Here is a 23,004-nt window from a genome sequence, read left to right as displayed (position 1 = left end):
TATCTAGTCCAAGTGACTAAAATAACTACTGAGTCTGGCTCTTTTATTAGGAAGAAACTGTGACCCAGAAATTACAGGACTTTCTCAAAGTCACTCAAGATAGATAACAATTGATAAATGCTGGCTCTGGAAATGATGATGACAATAAGAAGAATTTTCAATAGTCTCAATGAAGAAAGCTTTAATTTGAGGTTTTGATTCCTTCCATTACAATGCAAGGTTTGCTAAGGCTAGTGATAATAACTAGACTCTAATTACCTTTATTCTCTAGGGAGGCAGATAGCATATTGAAAGTGACGGACTATTAGACCTGAATTGAAACCTTGAATCTGCCACCTACTAGCTATTATCTAGAAATCACACAGACGCAACAACTACCTCTAAGGGTTGCTATGAGGATTAATTGGTCAGTATGTATATAAATACTCCTAGCAAAGTGCTTGGCTCATGGTAAGAACTAAAGTCATGTTAATTACTTTTTCCTTACTCAAACCATATAAGACAACAGCAGAAATCAATAATTATCTGATCAACATTACCATACATGCTTCTTCCCAGACAATATTCACCTTAGTTTTACATTCTTGAACTTTGTGATGATTTCCATTATGAAGAGTTGCTGGAGTGGCATATAACTCTTTTTCTGATCTATTGATTTTCACTTCATTAAGGATTTCACCACCATAGTCTCCCAAATGGTATCTTGAAAAAGTAACAACACATAAGAAAACATTGCCTAGTTTAACAATAAAGAAGTGATACCTCAATTAATTGGAAGTCACCTAGTCAAAAAGAGCTAACAATCAAATTACTTTTAAAAGATAAAATTTACAGGAATAAAGAAACAGGGATTTTGTAAAAACAAAACAAACCAAAAAAACTGAAAAAATGCCTAAGGTACACAGCAAACAAATTTCTTACATATATTATATAATCAAGCACTAGGAAATGTTTAGAATGCTTACTTCAGGAATCACACAAAATTCTGTTTTCATTCAGTCTATTTCATTTTGTAGGAAAATATACTATATTAGAGAACACATTTCTAAAAGGAGTTGAAACAAAAAATGTCTACCTACTCAGAAAATAAAATCAATACTCATTTCCCTCAGATTTTACTTAACAGAAACTTTAATACAGAGAAGTAAACAAGATGATCACTAGAGTTCTTTTCTAAATAAAATTCAATGATTCTGCCAAAACAAAATTAAGTATAGGATCTACAGTATACACAAAACTCTACCAAAATCTGTAATCCAAATTGATAACTTAATCTATAAAAAGAAAAACTAGTAACCACAAATCTTTAAAAACTATAAATTCTTACAGAATCAATATCAACTGTCATAAAGTTTAACCTGATCCCCCCTAAAAATCTTTTGGTTCATTTTGCCCATCATTTGGTAAAGTTGTCATTTTACTGTTTTAACAGGCGCAATGTTACCTTTTCTCCACAACTTCTAAGGTTAAGTGCAATAATTCTCGTTTTGTTTTCTCTCTTCTCTTAATCATTTCCAAAATTGTTATGGCTCTACTAAATTCTCGTCTCAGTTTCAACATCTTTTCATACGAGGCTTCATCATTCTTACGATTCTATTAAAAATAATAATTTTAGAATAAACAACCCAGTTATCTACATTTCCGGCTTTATTCAATAAATTCTTATCAGACCTGAATTTATCCTATAAAAGTAAAATGTTAAAAAAAATCATCTGAACAGCAACCTATGTAAGATAACCTCTATCTATTTAACTCTGAAAATATAAGTACAAGCAAGTATCTCTCGATAAATACTCAGAAAAAAAATGTTGCCAGCTGTTGAAAAGGTAGAATGGCATAAGGAGATAATTTCAACGTAAACAAACAAAAAATATTCACCTGAAACAAAATCTGTTATTGGAAAATGTAGTGCATTCAGCGTGTAGGAAAGTATTTTCCAATGACAGAGAGGAACAGTTCTATCCAGATCAAGGTAACAGTCAAAATGAGTCCCCCCATACATTCATCCATCCATCACCAGCTCTGTACCTGGGGGCTGGATGGTATGATACTCTGTACTACTATGTGAACATGAACAATGACCAGTAAAGCTTCACTTCAGAAACTCAGAAAACTGGAAGTAGGATAACAACCATTTGAAGAAATCGGATTGTCATTTTTCAATATAATGTAACACCCCACTGCTGAGTAGAAAAGAAATTTAGCAAAAATACTGAATTTCAGAACACTATTAGCTTTTCAACTAATTATTATACAAAGTGAAAGCCCTGCTACATAACTAGAAAAGGCTCACTTGTAATTAGCAGCATCTATTTGTATATAAAATTATTACTAACGTAAACTATTTTGTTAAACCAAACATCCACAGATTTCTCACTTTACTATTAGGCATGGAACTATTTGTTTAAAAGTAGACCACTACCACCCCTCCAATCTATGCCAGAGTGAACTGTACTTAAGCAATTATTCATTCCTTGAGTTAATAATTTGAAATGACATTAGAAAAAACCTAAAGAATATCAGAGGTTTCATATTGGAGGATTATAAAAGAGAAAATAACAATTGAGAAAAAGTCAAAGTTATACTGTTTTTCTTTTGTGTATAATTTCCTGCATTTGAAAAATAATAGTCATATGTTAAAAATAACCTATACTAGGTCCCATTATGGTACTCCACATCGAATATTAAAAATAAGTCATCCTTTTGTGTAATTAAAAAAAATTCATCTTTTTCTCCTTCATTACTATGACAACAGGTAAAATCTAAAGCATATGTTTAAGCATTTTTTTTAAATAGGCAGCAATAATACCTTTCAATTAAATAAATCAGTATTATCAACAGTAACTATTAAAGTGCCTATACTGTGCAGGGTATTGCACATGTCCCTTACCCTCAAAAGGCTTAGAATCTAGTAAGGATGACAGACAGAAAACAGATATACAGAATCGTAAGGCAGATAATAATATGAGGTTACACACCAGCTGGCAGCTGAGTAATACTCAAAAGTGCACCAGAACCTTTTATACAGCTCCCCTCTTCAGTAAGTGTACCTCATTGACTTCTCTTCTATCCTGTCTTACTCGTATCTTGTTTTGCATTTGTGTGTGTGTGTGTGTGTGTGTGTGTGTATGTGTGTGTGAGACAGTCTCACTCTATTGCCCAGGCTGGAGTGCAGTGGCGTGATCTCAGCTAACTGCAACCTCTGCCTCCCAGGTTCAAGCGATTCTCTTGCCTCAGCCTCCCTCCTCCCTCAGCCTCAGTAGCTGGGATTACATGAATCCACCACCATGCTCAGCTACTTCTTATATTTTTAGAAGAGACAGGGTTTCATCATGTTGAGCAGTCTGGTCTCAAACTCCTGACCTCAAATGATCCGCCCACCTTGGCTTCCCAAAGTGCTGGGATTACAGGCATGAGCCTCTGCTCCCAGCCTCTGTTCTCTTTATGCCCAAATAATCACCGTTCCTAACTTTCCTTTCCCCAGTCTTGACCTTTAAAAGAAACAAACAAACACACAAACAAAAACCAAAAACCCTTTTTGTTTTGAAATAGTTTCAGACTTAAAAAGTTACAAAAACAGTATAAAGAATTCTCATATATCTTCATCCAGATTCTCTAAAGGTTAATGTTTTACATTTGCTTTATCTCTCTATATGTGTATACATATAAATGTATGAATAGAAACACACACATCTAGAAAGTATCAGCAGCACTATTTTTGAAAAATTTCAAGAGAATCTGAAGATATAAAATGCCCCTTTATCCCTATATACTTTAATATATATTTTCAAAAAAAATGATATTCACATATAACCACAGTACAATTATTAAACTCTGGAAATTAACATTAATATAATCTTATTACTTAATTTCTTTATATATATAAACTTTATTCATATTTCAACAATTGTCCCACTAATGTGCTTTACAGCAAAAAATACAGTTACTGTTATAAGGACATCAGTAAGATAACAACTTTTATTATAAGAATATATTTTTTGGCCAGGCGCAGTGGCTCACGCCTGTAATCCCAGCACTCTGGAAGGCCAAGACGGTTGGATCACCTGAGGTCAGGAATTCGAGACCAGCCTGGCCAACATGGTAAAACCCAGTCTCTACTAAAAATACAAAAATTAGCTGGGTGTGGTGACGGGCGCCTATAATCCCAGCTACCCAGGAGGCTGAGGCAGGATAATTGCTTGATCCCAGGAGGCAGAGGTTGCAGTGAGCAGACATTGGGCCACTGCACTCCAGCCTGGACGACAAGAGCAAGACTCCGTCTTAAACATAATAATAATAACAACAACAACAACAACAATAACAATAATAAATTTTTTCCTGGTCTAGGATCTGACTCCATATTAAAAACCACATTTGGTTGTCATGTTTCTTTAATCTTCTGTAATTTAATCTCCTTATCTTTGTCTTTTGTATCTTTCAGTGATTACGATCTTAGTATTTTCAAAGACTAGAGACTATGTTGTAGAATATTCCTCAATTTGGGTTTCATTAATGTTTTTCCATGATTAAACTCAGGTTATGTATTTTTGGTACAACTACCACAAAAGTGGTATTGTATCCCTCTCATATCAGGAGGTCAAAGATACTATTTGTTCCATTACCGCTGATACTAACTTCGATTCCCTGATTAAGATGGCATCTCCCAGGTTGCCCTAGTCAAATACTATTTTTCCCCTTTAAATTAACAAGTATGTTAGGCTGGGCACAGTGGCTCATGCCTGCAATCCCAGCATTTCGGGAGGCTGAGGCAGGCAGATCACTTGAGGTCAGGAGTTCAATACCAGCCTGGCCAACATAGTGAAACCCCATCTCTACGAAAAATACAAAAATTACCCGGGTGTGGTGGCAAGTGCCTGTAGTCCCAGCTACTTGGGAGGCTGAGGTAGGGGAATCACTTGAACCCAGGAGGCAGAGGTTGCAGTGGGACGAGATTGTGCCACTGCATTCCAGCCTGGGCAACAGAACAAGACTTCATCTCAAAAAATTAATTAATTAATTAACAAGTATGTTGTAGGACTACAGAAACACTATTTAATCATCAAACTTCCCCCCTTAAGTTTAATAACCATTAATTCTAACTTTTGCCTGAAACAATTATCTGTATTATTATGGTGGTTGCCAAATATTGATACTGTAATTCCATCATTCTTCCAACATTTACAGGTTTGGAAATCTACTGTAAGGAAATGCTGTCTATTCATTCATCCATACCCACCCACTCACCCACATCAGTATGGACTCATGGGTTACTGTAAGGGGTGGAATCCATTACTTTCATAATCTATTTTGATGCTCAAACTTTCCCAGCTCTTATCAGTGGAGTCCCCTTTCAAGCTGGCTCCTGCATCCTTCTGGCATGGCTCCAATGTTCTTCAATCATATTCTTATTTTCTCGTATAACAAAATGTGTGTTCCAGGCTTATCTTTGTATTTTCCCAGCCCTAGACCTGGGATAATTTTCCTAAGGAGCCCTAGTTCCCTTTAATGAAAAACAGATTTATTTTATTTTATACAGTATTTTATTATATTATTTTACTTTATTTTATATATTTTATTATTTTTGAGACAGAGTTTCGCTCTTGTTGCCCAGGCTGGAGTGCAATGGTGTAATTTTGGCTCACTGCAACTTGTCTCCTGGGTTCAAGCGATTCTCCTGCCTCAGCCTCCTGAGTAGCTGGGATTACAGGTGTGCGCCACCACACCGGGCTAATTTTGTATTTTTAGTAGAGATGAGGTTTCTCCATGTTGGTCAGGCTGGTCTTGAACTCTCGACCTCAGGTGATCCGCCTGCCTCAGCCTCTGAAAGTGCTGGGATTACAGGCGTGAACCACCATGCCCAGCCAAAAAACAGTATTTAAAATCAACATCTACATGCTAGGCATGCCCATTTCTACTGGGTGTCACTGCTTCCAGGGACTCTCGGTGAACAGAACTAGGAAACATGTATGTAATATGTGTATGTACATATACGCACAGATCTATATCTATTTCGAACTATATCAGTATTAAAAATCACAAGTTCATATCAACATTTTTTCTGTCCTTCTAAGATGGCCCTCTTCCCTGTATCCAAATCCGCTTGCCCCCTTTACTCCTTCTCACAACCATCTCTGCTCAGGGCCATCTACTTTCTCCCTAATACAGTTACATATTACAGTTCTGTACTTGCTGCCAAATCTCTAGGGAAGTGATTCTCAAATTGTTACACTACAGAATAAACTGTACATCTTTTCACGACCAAGTATGATTCACAGGTGACTGTTATATAGTGCAGCTAGAACTGACAACCACTACCCTGGGAATTTCCTCTCTTAACTATCTTACTTCTTCTGGGCCTTACAAAGGGAGGACAGAAGGCACAGACACTAAGAGTTGAATCTATGTGGTTAAATATATTAAATGTATATGCTGATCCAGGATTTCCCAATCGGTGCATTCAGACATGCTGGTGCCTTAAGACTATCTCATTTAAGAATGCCCCCAAGTATTCACATGCTCCTTAATTAAATATCGGTTCAGCAACTTAAAATTAAATTCTAGACAGCCAAATATTTCAGAAGACCTTTTACCCTTTGCATCAACTACACAAGTGTTTCTGAGTTTGTAGAAACAGAAAACAGAGAGCCTCTGTTAGTTGTATTCATTTTTGCATACCCCAATGCTTGCCACCTCCTGAACACCTAGGGAGTATTCATTATTTGAGTGCTTTCCCATGTTTCTCGTTTCAAAACACATAAACATTTCTAACTAGCAACGGTGAGCATGATAGGGAATCGTCTTTGGTCTTACCACTGAAAACAAAAGGAATAAAAAGTAAAGAGCATCAGAAAAGAAAATGTACCTCTTTGCAGAGGAAAATGGAAAAACAAACAAGAGAAAGGGTAGGAATCAGAGTGTCAGGAAAACCTGTATTAGTGACCACAAAATAAAGAAATGCCTAAACACAAGAACCAGTTACTAGCAATTCTCTAATGGTAAGAACAAAAGAAGAATAAAACATATTTTAACGTTCAAAAAATATTGTCAATATGCCAATTAATACTGCTAATCTTAAGTATTCCATACCTATTCACTAAAGGAAGTCCAATAATAGTTTTCCTTCAAAAGGCATTGCTAACGGTCTGTTTTGCAATATATCTGAAATTAATTACAGTCATGCATTGCTTACTGACACAGATAAGATTTGAGGGGTTGGATGTGGTGGCTCATGCCTGTAATCCCAGCACTTTGGGAGGCCAAGGTGGGAGGACAGCTTGAGCCCAAGAGTTCAAGACCAGTCTGGGCAATACAGTGAGACCTAGTCTCTTAAACAAATAAATGAACAAAGATCTGAGAAATGTGTTGTTAGGCAATTTCTTTGTTACACAAATGTCAGTGTACTTACATAAACCTAGAAGGTGTAGCCTACTGCTGCCAGGCTACAAACCTGTACAGCGTGTTACTGTACTGAATACTGTAGACAACTCTGACATAAGGTAGGTACTTGTGTATCTAACATATCTAAACATAGAAAAGGTACAGTAAAAATACAGTATTACAATCTTAGGGGATCACCATCATATATGCAGTCCATCAGTGACCGAAATGTTATACAACACATGACTGTATACTGCTTTCAAAAAGCGATTCATAGTTCAGGTTTTTCTAATGATTTAGATAAACCTCTCTTTCCTCATGTCCAATAGTCCACATTTATAAAGTCTTACTGTATTTATGAACTTATCTCATTTCAGTCTTAGAAAAGTAAAATATTACAGATTCCCTTAGCTAAGAACCAGAATGCCAAATTAAAAACTCAAGTCTGGGTCAGGGAATGTCATCTACACTTGGGAAATCCATCCTCTAATGTTTAAAAAAAATCACATCCTCAAGAATTATAGAAATTCTGGTTATTAACCAGGAAGAGAGTTTCTCCTAAAATATACTATCCTTGGCAGCTGTCATGCTTCACAGCTGTTACATTATTAACAGCTGACAAGGACAAGCTTTCAATGTTAGGAGAATCCACAGAAAATGCTTTGGCTTCCATTATAATTCGTTATTTTACATTTATATGTTCCTGATACTTATGTGTGGGGTTACTATTAATCATGAGAAATGGAAGACAGTGAATACGCCTTTAGAATAGTGCTTTCCTCTATACCATATCATTTAACAGTATGAGATCCTGTTTCTCTTACTTAAAATTCTGCTTTATACTGCTTCTGAAAGCCAGATGGGAACAAGCTCATCAATTTGAAATCTAACACAACTGACAACTCAGAAAAGGAGAAAGATTCCACTGCTACCTTTGACTGTTTGCAGAACAGGGTTGAAAATGAACCCTTCTCTACTTCCCACGACCCTATAGTAGCCAGAGGCAGCAAGGTCCATTTTCACTTGGAAGAACTACAATATGGTTTCCAAGGAACTGTAAGGTCTCAAGTGAGCAACAAGGAATAGTAGTATTATTTCAAGTTACAGCTTCCCAAACACAGCAGATCTGTGATAGAGTATTTAGTTTACTGAAGAGCTCAAAACTTCCAAGGTGCATAAGGACACAAAATTCCTCATATCACTTTAACTGCAAGCATAAAATGGTATGATCAATACCTTTATAAAAGGCATAGGTAGCAGATAAACAGCATAAACAACTGACCAATAGAAGCTACTGAAAAGTAGGATTTCTTGTGGTGGGCCAGTGGCGCAAAGGATAATGCGTCTGACCACGGGTCAGACGAAAAGTAGTATTTCTTATAGAAGGTCATCAATGCCATTAGCTCCCATTATGTTCAAATTATTCAAGTTACTAGAAAAAAAAAAAAAAAACTATTGATCTTAAATACTATTAAGCTACCTTCAATGAAACCTAATTTGCACATTACCTTTCGAGTTTGCATTTTCTCTGTTCTTCTCCGAAAGGCAACATAAGGGTCATTGTTGGTAGAGCCATCTCTTTTCTCTTGTTTTATCTGAGGAATGAGGGATGGCCCCCTGCAGTTTTTACGTTTTCTCACCCAGTAGTCGTATACAGCTTTAATAAGGTAATCATCTTCGTTTAGCAGCAGTTTTGCTTCTTGAAGTGTTACAAGCTAAATGAAAAATACAAAATGTCATTGGTTACAATGTTTGCAAAAAGAAATAAAAGTTAGATTATGGCTGTAGAAAAAAATGTGACCAGTTCGAATAACTACAAACAGATAATATTATGGTAGGTGAAGACACAACTCAATTCAACTTAATGAAGGAATCATTAATTTGGAGATTTATCTAAAAATTAGTATTTTTCCCTGAGAGGTAGTGAGTTGTATCACTGAAAATACTTAAGAAGGCCGGATTAATGATATTTTGGAAGACTATAATAAATTTATCCCTCAGGTAAGTCTTGGACTAGAAGACATCCAAGATCCTTCAAAATTCTGATATTATACACATTTGAGGATCTATCAGTTTTCAAGTCTACTAGCTTGTTTGTTTTCCTATAGAAAGTAGAAGGTATGGGGGTTTCTTTTTATGTGCCTCCAAAATAAAAGATGAATATTCTCGAATATATTGCAACTTACTATAATATATCTCTTTTGGAATTGATTATAAAAACAAACTTAGCATGTTTCCAGAAGTTTCAACATTATGCAATTTTGAATTCTTTGTACCAGTGACATATAAAATAATTCCTCTATCCAAGTGTTAAGTACTAGAAAATCCTTATTCTTAACACATTCTGCTAATGACAATGTCATCTCCTGGGACAGTGGCCCTAGGACGGTTCCCTTAGGAGCTCTAATGCTGGTATTTCAGGGACCTACCTCTTTTTCAATGCAGCCAGCATAATGCTGACACATCTCAAATTAAGGCTGTAAACATTTGCTTGGTCACATTTGTTGCCTTGCACCTTGAGATCAGATAAGACAATCGGCTTTAGTAGGATGGAATGGGGGTTACACATATCCATTTACAGCAAACATTAGAAAAAGATCATGCCATTTCAGGGCTGGGAAGTCTCGCTGAAGTGATGCTATCCCAATCTTTTTACTTGTATTATTTTAGAGATGAAGGCTCATTTTCAGAAGCTGAGATACTTCCCAAGAAATGTTTCCCTAGTACTTGGAAATGAAGAGAAAATTTATCTCATTGAAATTATAAGATCAATACAAAAATTGACCTGTAAGTTGTATGAAGTCTATTGAAGAAGTCAAAATTCACCAAATAAATTTCTCATAATTTCTTGTGTTGGTATAACTTCATGGAATAAAGGCACTGATCACTGGACTTCAAGTGCTATGATGATGATTTCTAGAATTAATTAGTCAGTTTCTTACTGTAATTTGTCTGCCTAGTTTGACCACAGGAAGAGAATACAATGACAATGTCAACTTAAGTATTCTAGTCCATGTCACAATACATTGAATGCATTAAAATAGTAAGTGGCCATTCTATGGTTACCCAATGTCTTAGTAGAGGCAGCTTAACTACATTTGAGAGGCTGCATTTGGTCCTTAAAGTGGATAGCCAGAGTCTGGAAAATAAGACCACACTCATAAGAACCAGTATTTCCAAACATCCACCTTTAAGTGGATAACTTTCTACTGTTAGCTGGAGTTCTCCAGAATGGTGATGTCAACCCCAGTCTACAACAACAGTGGTAGAATAAGAACAGAGCTTTCTAGATCTAATAAAATTCTACCTTGTGCTGACAGCATCACAGGCAGTTCTCATGTGTTCTGGAGGCCAAGGGAAACAATTCTGTGATGTGTTACATGTGCTTTGGCTTCTTGATCATTTCATCTTTGATAAAATTTTGTTATTCTCACTATTAAATCAAGAGCTTAAAGTAACCTCAGAATGGGGAGAAGGATAAGAGCTCTTTCCACCAATCAGCAGAACAGTAATGAGTTTCTTATATAACAGTACTCGGGTTAACACTGCTTCCTATGCTCCTGCATGGTATGTTGAAATTAAAACACCTGCTCAGATTTCTTTCTCTGGTGCTTCTTGCTCCAGCTTACAATGTGTATTGCCGTGTTGTTAAAAGCCCTCTTTATATCACAAGTAATAAGAATTCAACACACACTTTACAGTTAAACATTCTGATATTTCTTTCCAGTGTTAACTATTTTTTCAGTTCACTGCTGTATGTTGTTATACAGCAACACTCTATTTTATGAGTAATCTTGGTTTTAATAATTCTGCAAAAATTATCTTTAGCTACTCTGAGGCAACTAGTATCACTGTATCTCTATTGTGGGTACAGCATCAATGTGAGTGGGGAAGAGCTACTTGTCACATATTATTATGTCACATGATTAAAAATCTGCGAAATCACAACCTCACTATTTTTATACAGTACAAAAAAAGTTCTGTCATTTAGCACCAGATGCAGTGGCATGCAACTGTAGTCCTAGCTACTCGGGAGAGTCACTTAAGCTCAGGAGTTCAAGTCCGGTCTGGGCAGCATACTGAGAACCCCTACTTCTAAAAAAATTAAAAATAAAAATGTTCCATCATTTAGCATGTACTTCACTCACTAAAAAGCAGTAGAAACCAGCTACTTAACTGGCAAAAGGGTCTGGTAAATTTATTATTTCCAAGATAGCTCTGAGTTGATTTACATTATTTACTTATTATAGGGATGGGGAGATTAAAAAAAAGTATCCTACCATATAGGCTTTTCTTCTAGACGGCTACTAGCTCTGTGAGGACAAGGACCACTTAGTTTGTTAATCAACAAAATCTGTAGTCTAGCAATTTCAATAAATATATTTTGAATACATAAATGAAGTATACGTAAAAATTAATGTATTTTAATTTATGAAACATTGAGTTAAGCAGTAATTTAATTTACAAAACAGTCAACTAGGAAGTTATTAAAAATTATCATCAGCCCATTAATGGGTTAAAGAATGTGTGAAAGATAAGGGAAAAAACTTTAAGATGAATTTGCTACCTAAAGAAACTCATGACATGGCAATAAAGGTAAGACAAACACAAAATTAGTAAGAGAACAACGTGAGAACTTTGGAACTGAGCATTACTATAATAAGATACAGGGCAGAGCAGGACAAATTTCCATCTGGGACTGCCTATATTGTGTTCAGGGTTGATAAGTAAACACCTCTTTGCTACACAAGTTTTACTTTACACTCTTCAAGAATGAATGACCACAGCTCAAAACCAACACAGTGAAATTATAATATGATTCTAAATAGATAATACTGGAAACATCTTATTTATCAAATGACCCCTAATTTACACAATGCCACAAAATTACGGCAAGCCAATCTGAAATGAAAACATCAGCATTCAATGAAATCAAAATATACATAGTTACACATTTTAAGTATTCTGCATAAATTAAATTAAGGCAAAAACATTATCTTCTTCAAAGACCCAGAAAATGGAAAAGGTCTTCAGACTACAACAACAAAGACTGGTAGAGTTATAAAGTTCTCCTGTCTTCCGGTAAGTGCTCAAACATAAATCATGTGCTACTTTTTTTTAAAGGGACATATGTCTACATCAAAAAAGAAAATAGCTGTGTAAATTCTAAGACTGCTAATGCTATACAGCTAAATAAAATACTTTTCTCTCCCACAGAAGGGTGATACTAATCCATTAAAACACTTACGATCTTCATGCTTGAGATGACTATTTTAGAAGGATTTATCAATTCATTTCTTCCTCTAAATTTTCCACTATAGTTTTCTGATTCTCAACAGTGCTAACCCACATTGAACCACAAATAGAGTAAGGAAATTAGAATGATAAAATGATCACACAAAAAAAGATCTCTTCAATTCCATGAATAACCTTCTAAGGTCTTAAAAACTGTCAAGAATTCGATTAATCTGCCATTTAGGAGACAATTCTAACTACATACTGATAGACCGCTAATGCTGAAACTAACCTTCTCTGCAGTCATAGGCATGACCCCCCTGATCTTTTCATAATACAAAGTTAAAACAAATCTGAATAAGACAACACTTTAAATGAGATGAAATGGAAGACATAAATTCAAATTACTTTTATAATCTGACTGCTCATTAACTTTATATAACGTAATTATAAAATACATGTACACATACATTGGAGCATGGTGTGGTAGTTTTAAAATTTGTGTGATGGGGTTCACTGGAACTGCTTCAAAAGATCTAGACCAAATTTCATTTTTAATATACAAATACTTCAAAATCATAGTAAAGAACATATCCATTTCAACACGCTACATACTAATTAAAAAATACAGGAGGCACCCTCTCCCATGTAAAAATGTACTTGTTCCTAGTGCACATGAGAACCACATTTTCCTAAATGCCACACTGATTTGGTGCATCTGCTTGTGGTCTGCCCCAGCCACAGCATAATCAATAATGCAGTATCAAGTAAACAACTAAAATTCTGCATGATGAAAAAAAACTGATGATGTGATTATTATATTGAGTTTTAGGCGCTTTTAATTTGAATTTTGTAAGTACAATGAAGGTTGAGAACATGTATCAGTCAAAGTTTCTATTTGCAAGCAACAGATGGAATTTATTTACAAGATACTGGATAGTTCTACATCTTCAGAAGTATTGGTGAATCAGGCTTGGAAGCCATAATGCCTAAAACCAGGCCACAGAACTGATCTAGTAGGGAAACCTCTGCCGCTGGTACTATGAACACCACCAGCACGAGGACTATAGCTGGAACAGCAAATAAGACTATGGTCTTAGTAAACATGTAGTCTATATCCCAAGGTGATAATTTTACTAAAAACTATTAGAAATATAGGACCTGGCATTACAGACAGAAGGAACAACGTAGAGCCATAAAAGGCATGGTACATTAGAGGACCAGAAAGTAGTTCAGCATGGCTGGAATCAGGAGGTACGGATTTCACTTTATAGACAGTGGAAGCTATTGAAGTTTTTCTTTTTTTAAGAAGATGAATTTTTAATAAAATAGCTGGTGGCAGAATAGCAGTGGTCCAGGTGAAAAATAATAAAAATAAGGGAACAGGGTACAGGCAACAAATACAGGTTGGGCAGCTCTAATCTATAAATCTGAAACGTTCCAAAATCCATTTTTTTTGAGTCCCAACATGATGCTACAAGTGTAAAATTCCACATCTGACATTATTTGACAGGTCACAATCAAAATGCAATCAAAACTTTCTTTCATGCACAAAATTATTTAAAATATTGTAAAAAGAATTACCTTTAGATTGTGTGTATAAAGTATATATGAAACATACATAAATTTCATGTTTAGAGTTGGGTTCCATCCCCAAATCTCATTATATACCTGTAAATATTCCAAAATGTGAAGTAATCTAAAACCCAAAACATTTCTGGTCCTAAACATTTTGGATAAGGTATACTCAACCTGCGTAACATTGTGGAACAAAAAACTGGTTTGATTTAGTGATGTTTGGGATGATTTTAAAGAAGTCAGCACTAAAGTGCAAACTGGCCAACTAGATGGAAGACGAAAATGATATCATTAATTAAGAAAGAGAGTATATTAGTCTGTTCTTGCACTGCTATAAAGAACTACCTAAGACTGGGTAATTTATAAAGAAGAGAGGTTTAATTGGCTTATAGTGCTGCAGGCTGTACAGGCTGTGGAGGCCTCAAGAAACTTACAGTCATGGTGGAAGGCGAAGGGCAAGCACGCACGTCTTATGTGGTGGGAGCAGAAGAAAGAGAGAGAAGGGGGAGGTGCTACACACTTTTAAACATTCTTGTGAGAACAAGTTTGTGAAACAATCTTGTGAATCGGTCTTGTGAAACAATCTTGTGAGAACTCACTATCATGACAACAGCAAGGAGAAAATCCACTCTCATGATCCAATCACCTCCAGTAGGCCCCCCACAAACACTGGAGATCATAATTTGACATGGTATTTGAGCAGGGACACAAATCTAAACCATATCAGAGAGCAAAACTGGGGGAGGCAAAGGAGGTCTGGAAATGTTAAATTTGAAATACTTGCTCAGGTGGAAAGGTTCCACTAGAAATCCAGCTCTGGAGCTTGGTAGGTACAGGTATGGATTTGGGAACCAGCAAAAAACTGTTAGCAGCTTAAGATAAATGAAAAAATGCAGGGGACAGGTAACAAATGAAATATCAACATTGAAGATAAAGAGGAGATGAAGAAAGAATAAAATAATCAGGAAAATGTCCTGGTCAACATCATTCAATACTACAGGGATATTAAGTAGTATACAAGTTGAAAAGAGGCTCCTGATGACAATTAGGAGCCCACTGGTAACCTTAAACACTGCCCTTTCAGTAAACTGAAATGAATTGTGATGTGGGTAAAAGGTAAACATAGGAAGCACCAAGTATAGCTAATTTTCTGAAAATTTAATTATGACAAAAAAAGAAGAGACATTGGGTGGTAGTTTGCAGAGAAAGATGGGGTCAAACAAAAAGGTTCTCCTGGAAATGGGGACTTGGGCACCTTTTGGGGCAGAGAGAGAAAGATTGAAGAAATGAGAGAAAAGATAAGTGAAACTAAAATATTCAAGGACTATACAGGTACACAAGGAAGAGTGAGAAAGGGTGGAATTATGCTTCTACAAGAGAATAAAATGTAGTATGGAGGTAGAAAAGAAGGAAAATGATGGAAAATGATTACCCAGGGTGTTAGAAGGAGAGTTCTGTTTTGGGCAGGAGTGGTCTTTCTATGGGAATGTATGATAAGTGGAGAGCAGTAAAAGGTCAATAGGGTATAGAAGGTTAATCAGTAACTAAAAATAGGGTGTTCAATAGTTTAGGAATGAGATAAGGGTTTATACATTAAAACATTGAGGGTTATTGAAAGAAAAATTAAAACAGTTTCTTGGAAACTGTTTTATTATTTATTTTAAAGAAAATCCTATAAAAGAGAATGCCATTTAAGATGGCTTGTGATTTTTAAAAATTAACTTTAATCTCAAATATTTAAAAAACTTGTAAGAATAAAACATTTCAAAGAACACTGTATATCCCTTTAGACCAAGACTCATGTATTGTTAGCTTTTATATTTGCTTTAACATCTGTGTGCATTCAAGCTCTAATCGTGTGTGTGTGTGTATACAATTTTTTTTTCTGATCCTTTTGAGGGCAGGAAGTTACATGGCTCTTTACTTCTAGATACTTAAGTGTATATTTCTTAAGAATAGGGATATTTTCTTTCATAATCACAGCCGTCAACTTTAGTAAATTTAACATTGAAAATATTAAGTAATCTACTCTCTATATTCCAATATCATCAATTGACTCAAAAATAGTCTTCATAACATCCCCCCACTCCCATCCAGTACAAGATTCACTCTCAGGTTAGGTACTGCAATTAGTTGCCACGTTGGAAAGAAGATATTAAATCAAATAACTTGATAACATTCAATTCAGGGGTTTGTCAAATCTCTTTCCTTCATGCAGTGCTTTGATAAAACCTGACAAACCCTGAATTGAATTAGTTATCAATGAAGGAAAGGGATAAAAAATGGATGGATCTGAGTTTGGGAGTTACTGAAGAGATAAAGATTACCAGATTATGTAGGGTAAGACAGTAAGTTCAGTTTTCAAAAGGATAAACTTGAGAGGACTATGGACCATCTATGTGAAGATGTCAACAGGCAAAACCAAAAGGGGGGAAAAATCCTGGAGTTTGAGAAAGAGGTCAAGGCCAAAGGTAATACATTATTATATCTACAAAAATATTCATGGAGCTGATATTACACAAAAATATGTAGGATAAGAACACCAAGAACAGAATTTCAAGTAACCCTGATGTTTACAGGAGTTGAATGAAAGGGATCAAGCAAAAGAAAGAAGGAATGGTCATGAGAAACAATAAAACCAGAGGGAATAAACTGTATTTTTATTTTTTTAAAAAAGGTAAAGACAGCTCCAAGATATGAGAGCACAAATCAAATACACAGATTGGAACTGAAAATAATTATAGCATTTGGCAACAGGAGTTTTCAATCATGGCTTCATTGAAATCATCTCCCAGAATAACAGAGGCAGGTTTGCCTAAGTCTATCTTTTGTTGTTTTCTATTAACCTAATAAATGGCAGTTTAACCACAAACTTGATTCCTTGTCCTTGTCCTGGGACCTAGTACTATGCCAGTCCCCATAAAGGAAAAGTAAAGAGATCCATAAATTAACAGATTAGGGAATGGAATGAAGATGACCCTTTGTTATCTTTAATCCTTGATTCTAATACAGGACCATTATTTTGTTCCAATGACAAAATCTCCACTGTTACTTCCACTGCTGAAAGTAGATGCTATCATGCTCTGTGCCTAGCGAGTTGTTTCACAGCCTAGAAACTTGTCCCTGAGCAAAGAGAACTAAAATAGGATGGGGCTGATTACATGTGCACACTTAACTGTATTGCTTACATGCTTTTTTGGTTTATCCTGTCTCCACTTGGATAATACACTGAACAAGGGCAGAATTTTTGTCATCTGTCTTACGGCTATCACCTGCCTTGTCCACCTGGACACTAAATATTACTTACTGACTGAAAGAAAGCATATTACAGAACAGAGAGCTGAAGGCTTCTGATGATATCATCTCAGCCACTATGACTAGTTTCTGAGCAATCACAGAAAATCATAAAAATACCAAAAGGCTGTTCCAGTCTAGGATTGCTAAGAAAATTTACATCTAAAGAAAAACTGAAACTCTATCTGATGCCTGTGACTAAAATCCCAGGAAAACTGTAAGTCACCAATTATAAGGAACATCAATTTGGTACTTTTTTGAAATCCCAACAAAAAACCAAGTAAGACAATCTCTCAAAATCCAGTAACGTCAATTTTGCAAAATTCAGTTTTCAAAATGTACTTCTTTGAATAGTACAGTAGATACTACTTTTCATCAAAATGGGGAAAAAACTGACAGGCTAAATACGCAGCAAAGTCATTTTCCAAAGGAAAATGCTCTGAAGAGCTTGTAATGCCTTAGAGATTTAAAAGATTTAAGTTGTGGGGTAAAATAATGAATCTGTATGGGTAAACTAATAAAAAGTTTTAACAATCCACTGTAAAAAGTTTATTTGCAATTCTAACTTCTTAGTAGATTAGTAACAATTAGCACATTAATATACTACACAGGTACACCAAAAATTATGTTTAAAAATAGTTTATTTTAAAAATCTAATTACAGTATCAACACATGCTCATGATAAATTTGGAAAACATAGAAAAATAGGATAAAGAGCATAAAAATCACCAACAATTCCAGCACCCAAAATATAACCATTGTTAGCATTTTGTTGTAAACTTCCTTCTTTTGCTTTCTATGCACATGTATAAATGTAAATGATCTAAACAAACCTCAAAGTTTTCCACATAAAGAGTTCTGTATCCTGTTTTCTGAATCTGATATTATATCATGTGCAATTTCCTACGGCACTAGACATCCTTCAAAATCATGATTTTTACTGGCCGTGTTACAGTCTACCCCAGAGACATCTTATTCATTCTGAACATTCTTGCTCAAAAATCACTGACATTTTTTCTCATTATTTTTCTTGTGAACAATTCCGAGAGATGAGATTATTAAATCAAAGTGTATAAACATTTTTAGGCTCCTGATTTACACTGCTTAACTGCTTTCCAGAAAGACAGTACCATTTTAAGTTACCTGTGCCATATATAAAATATCTCACTAAAGAATATTCTTTTGTAAACAATTTTCCCCTCACTGAAAAACTGAAATAATGTATAACTAATAACAATTAAAATCCATTTAAAATGATAAGTACCTAAATATCTGAGCAAGATTTGACATAAGATGACTGCCTTAGAGATCCAAGCAAGCAAATTTAGTTATGGAAGCAGCAATACTAGTCATATGGAAAGGATCAAGAAAATATTGTAACATTGTAACCAGTATTATTTTTATCCAAGCAGGAAAACAGTTAGAACAGTACTCTTCATACTCTTATTCAAGGTAACTGTGCTTAAATACTCTATTCAAGGAACACTGTAAACAGAAATTCCAGGATGTCAGGAAAAGAAATCCAAGAAACAGTAAAATGTAACACATTCAGGTCTTAAAAAAAAAGGCAAAATAAAGGTGCAAATTCGGTTAACGAGAAGAGAAGAGACATCTTTACATGGTACAGTACCTGATTAGAACTGGCTTTTTCAAGTCTGTCAATCATAATTTCAAATTGCAAAGGCTTAATTTCCATCTTTCTGTTAAGTCTATTTAATAAAGTCTCATCTTCTGAATCCATATCATAATCTGGTTGCTCGTTGTCTAGATTAAAAGCTAGAAAAGAAAGAAAAATTCTTTAAACTCAGGAGAAATTATTAAACTATACAGTGTTCATCATATTTGACTACAGACTGCTTCTAAATTATAGTACACTGACTAAAGGGGAGCTGAGGAGCAGGTATCTAAAATTAATTTCAGAGACTTACTGCATAGTGGAAGAAAAAACAAAATTTTGCTTTATATATGATTTAAAATTTAAACAGTAAAAATGCTAGGAAATATCTTATTTTGAAAATATATAACAATATAAAATAGCAACTATAAAAAAGATGACATGTACATGTTGACATGGTAGTCTGGTAGCATAATGAGCAACTTTGCCAAAATTAAGAATTGAGAAACAAGCTCAAGAACAAAGAGTATAATAGAAATGACGTTTCAAATTACTGAGGATAAAACAGATATCTAACGGGGAAAAAAAGGTGTTGTCATAACAGACTAGTTATCTTAAAAAATTAAGCTGAATTCCTACCCTACTTCTAACACCAGTAAGTGACATATTCAACAAAATTTTATGGTAAAAAGTAAAACACATAAAAATACTAGAAGAAAATACAGGGTAGGAATGTAGTATGGGTAGCAACTCAGAAGCCATAACACTGATTAAAAATAGACTGATTTGACTATATAAAATTTTAAAATTTCTACTTAGAAAACTTAAATCAGAAGACAAAGAACAAAAAGAAAAAAATGTACTATATAAACAAAAGGCTGATTTTCTTAAAGATTTCCTGCAAATTAGAAAAAAACTAGTAACTCAGCAAATACTGGCAAATGATGTGAATTGGTATTTTAGTGGAGAATAAATATCAATGACTTTTTTTTTTTTTTGAGGCAAGGTCTCATCCTGTCTATTGCCCAGGCTATAGTGCAATGGCACGATCTTGCTCACTGCAATCTCTGTCTCCTGGGCTCAAGCAATTATCCCACCTCAGTCTCCCGAGCAAAGTTGGGACTACAGGTGTACACAACCACATCCAGCTAATTTTGCATTTTTGGTAGGGATGGGGTTTCCCCATGTTGCCCAGGCTTGTCTGGAACTCCTGGGCTCAAGTGATCTGTCTGCCTCAGCCTTCCAAAGTGCTGGGATTAGAGGCATAAGCCACCACATCCAGCTAAGAATAAATGTCAATGACTTTTAAACATAAAAAAAGTTTAACTTCAGTGATAGATAAATATACAATAATAAGACAATAGGTTTCACTCAGCAGACAAAGATCTAAAACTTGATAATATGCTACTGTAGAAAGAACAGCGGAAAAAAGCCCTCTCAAACCATGTGTGTAGGCAATTATAAACTGGTATTAGTTTCATTAAAAATATATCCTATTGAACTTGGTAATTCTATTTCTAGGATTCATCTTACATATAAACGAACACAGAAACAAAAGATATATACACAGGGTATTAGTTATGACATTGCAAGAAGTAAAAAATACAAAACAAACAATGTGTGTAGGATTAGATAAATGATAGTTTACACATACATGGACTATACAGACTGAAGCTATGAGAAAGACACTGACCCATGTATACTGACATAGAATGAAACTGATCTTCATGAATATTAAATGAAAAAAGCTAAGGGGTGGAATAGTATATATAGTGCACTAATATATGTGTTTTAAAAAGGACAAGGATGGATATATATACACGTGTTTGTAAATGCACGGGATATTTTTGAAAGAATACTTAAAACTAGTAATCTCTATTTCTGCATAAGGGGACTACAAAAGGAGGGGTTCAAGGATGGTGAAAGAATTCTCTTTGTTTCCATTTGTATTGTTTGATATTTTAAGCATGTACACGTATAAGTTATTAAACCATAAAGGGTAAAAAAACTAAAGTGCCACAAATTACGTGTTGAAATTACATGACAAGATTTAAAGTAAGGCAGTAAAAGATATCAATAACCAACAGATTGATTATACAAAGGCTGTCTGTGCAGCGATGTGTAAATGAGTATCCTACATTCATACCACGTGAAATGTCCTGGCATTCTCAGATTCAGCATTACATTCTTAAAGGTACTAACGAAGTAATAGGAACAGATGTATATAATTATATAATTTTAGTAAAATCAGCCTCCTACTGCAGACCGTACTGATGGAGTTAAAATATCTAAAGGCATTTGCTTTATAATCGGTCAATGACTACATCTCAAAAATCTAGACTTCAGTTCATCACTCAAGAAATTTTTACCACTAGATAACAATAATAAAAACAAAAATAAATGTTAGCTAACACTTATAAACTTATATAGCACTTACTATGGGCAAGGTAGTACTCAAAGTGCTTTAAACATACTAAATTAACTGTCACAACCATCCTATGTGGTAGGCAGTATTTTATCTCCCAATGAATCTCACATTTTAAAATTTGTAAGTGTTATTGTATTTAAGTATGTGACATAATCTAAAGTTAAATCAGAGGAGTTAAAGCTATTGGTGAACTAACGACAAATACTATTTTGTAAGTATGATTCATTTAAAATATTATTGAGAATAAAATGCATTTTTCTCTTATCTTTTATGTAAAACCTTGTCTTTATTACATGATAATCAATAATTCAAAAGCATGCTTTTAAAAAGTCAATTTGATCTGCATCAAAGTCAATGACAGAATGACACCGAGCTCATAAACTACATAGATTACTAAAAATTACTCTTCCTTTCACAAAGGATGTTGTATTTGCAAATGCACATAATGACAGTCCAATGATCTGCCTTAATCCACATACTAACAACAAACAGTCAATAAAATCAGGTAGTCAATACAGCTAGGAGACATTTTAGAGAAAGATTTAGGAAAGTGTGGAGCAGAGTTAACACAATATACTGAATCTATAAGTTAAACAGAAGTTTTCAAAAGTTCAAGGGCAAGGCTATATATACAAATTTTGCATGACCATCTTTTATACACCTACCTAATCTTACTCACCTCTTGTTCCTCCACCTCCTATCTGCTCTATCTTCTTATTCTATTCTTACAAAAGCCAGCACCCCAGCTTGTGAGGCAGGGGAAGGAACAAGAAAAGCTGGGAAATAGTTTAGAAAAATTAATAGTGAGAATTGATAGGAGATCTGACAATGTGTTAAATCAGAACCAGGGCAAAGACTTGCACTAGCACTCTAAGTATTCTATACTACCATTTCTCTTTCACTCAAAACCCATGTAAGAATCATTATAGATTTTGGAGATTTTTGTTGCTTTTAAACCACCAGGTACAGGTGCTTGCCTGTACCTCTCCTTACCTCAGGTTATATTATCTCCTCTACCAGAGAGGGGTATAAATTCTTTAAAAGCAGTGATTACTTTAGTCATACCTGTATACTCCCTACATGGCACTTAGAGAAACAAAAAAAAGAAAAAAAGGACATACTAAAAGCTACCGAATAAAAACAGCATTTCTAAAATGTATAAATATAAAAAGAAATTCTTTTAAACTACAAGCAGAATATTTTTTAAGTTGATTGATACCTCACTTTTTGAAACCCAGATAGCTTTCTCCTGCTACAAATACCACTTTTACAAATAGTGGGTTAGCTCCATAGGTCAGTCTACCAAACAAAACAGATAAAACAATAATACCTCCCACCTTAACATAAAGAAGAGTGGGGGCAGACAGGACACTTGACATCTTCTTGATGTACTAGAGTAACAGAATTAAGATATTGACAAAGCTAATAAGGGCATGTGTCTATGTGTACATGGAAGACTTCCTGTAGTGAAGTTAAC

General features: G+C 34.8%; 1 protein-coding gene across 5 annotated transcripts in view; it reads right to left on the bottom strand.

Annotated features, from left to right (window-relative positions):
* Nucleotides 1-23,004, bottom strand: part of EPC2 (enhancer of polycomb homolog 2) — a 142,939-nt gene that overhangs the window by 24,467 nt on the left and 95,468 nt on the right. For all 5 annotated transcript variants that reach the window (XM_005573128.5, XM_065525458.2, XM_005573130.5 and 2 more), the window contains exons 3-6: nucleotides 19,115-19,260; nucleotides 8,886-9,092; nucleotides 1,445-1,593; nucleotides 570-702 (exon numbers count right to left, since the gene is read on the bottom strand). In XM_005573128.5, the coding sequence (XP_005573185.1) occupies nucleotides 570-702; nucleotides 1,445-1,593; nucleotides 8,886-9,092; nucleotides 19,115-19,260 (635 nt within the window). The remainder of the gene's footprint in view (nucleotides 1-569; nucleotides 703-1,444; nucleotides 1,594-8,885; nucleotides 9,093-19,114; nucleotides 19,261-23,004) is intronic.

This window comes from Macaca fascicularis, chromosome 12 (assembly GCF_037993035.2).
Source record: "Macaca fascicularis isolate 582-1 chromosome 12, T2T-MFA8v1.1".
In the NCBI taxonomy this organism is placed as follows: domain Eukaryota; kingdom Metazoa; phylum Chordata; class Mammalia; order Primates; family Cercopithecidae; genus Macaca; species Macaca fascicularis.
The sequence above is the reverse complement of the archived record's forward strand: the minus strand, read 5'-3'. Positions and strand labels throughout refer to the sequence as shown.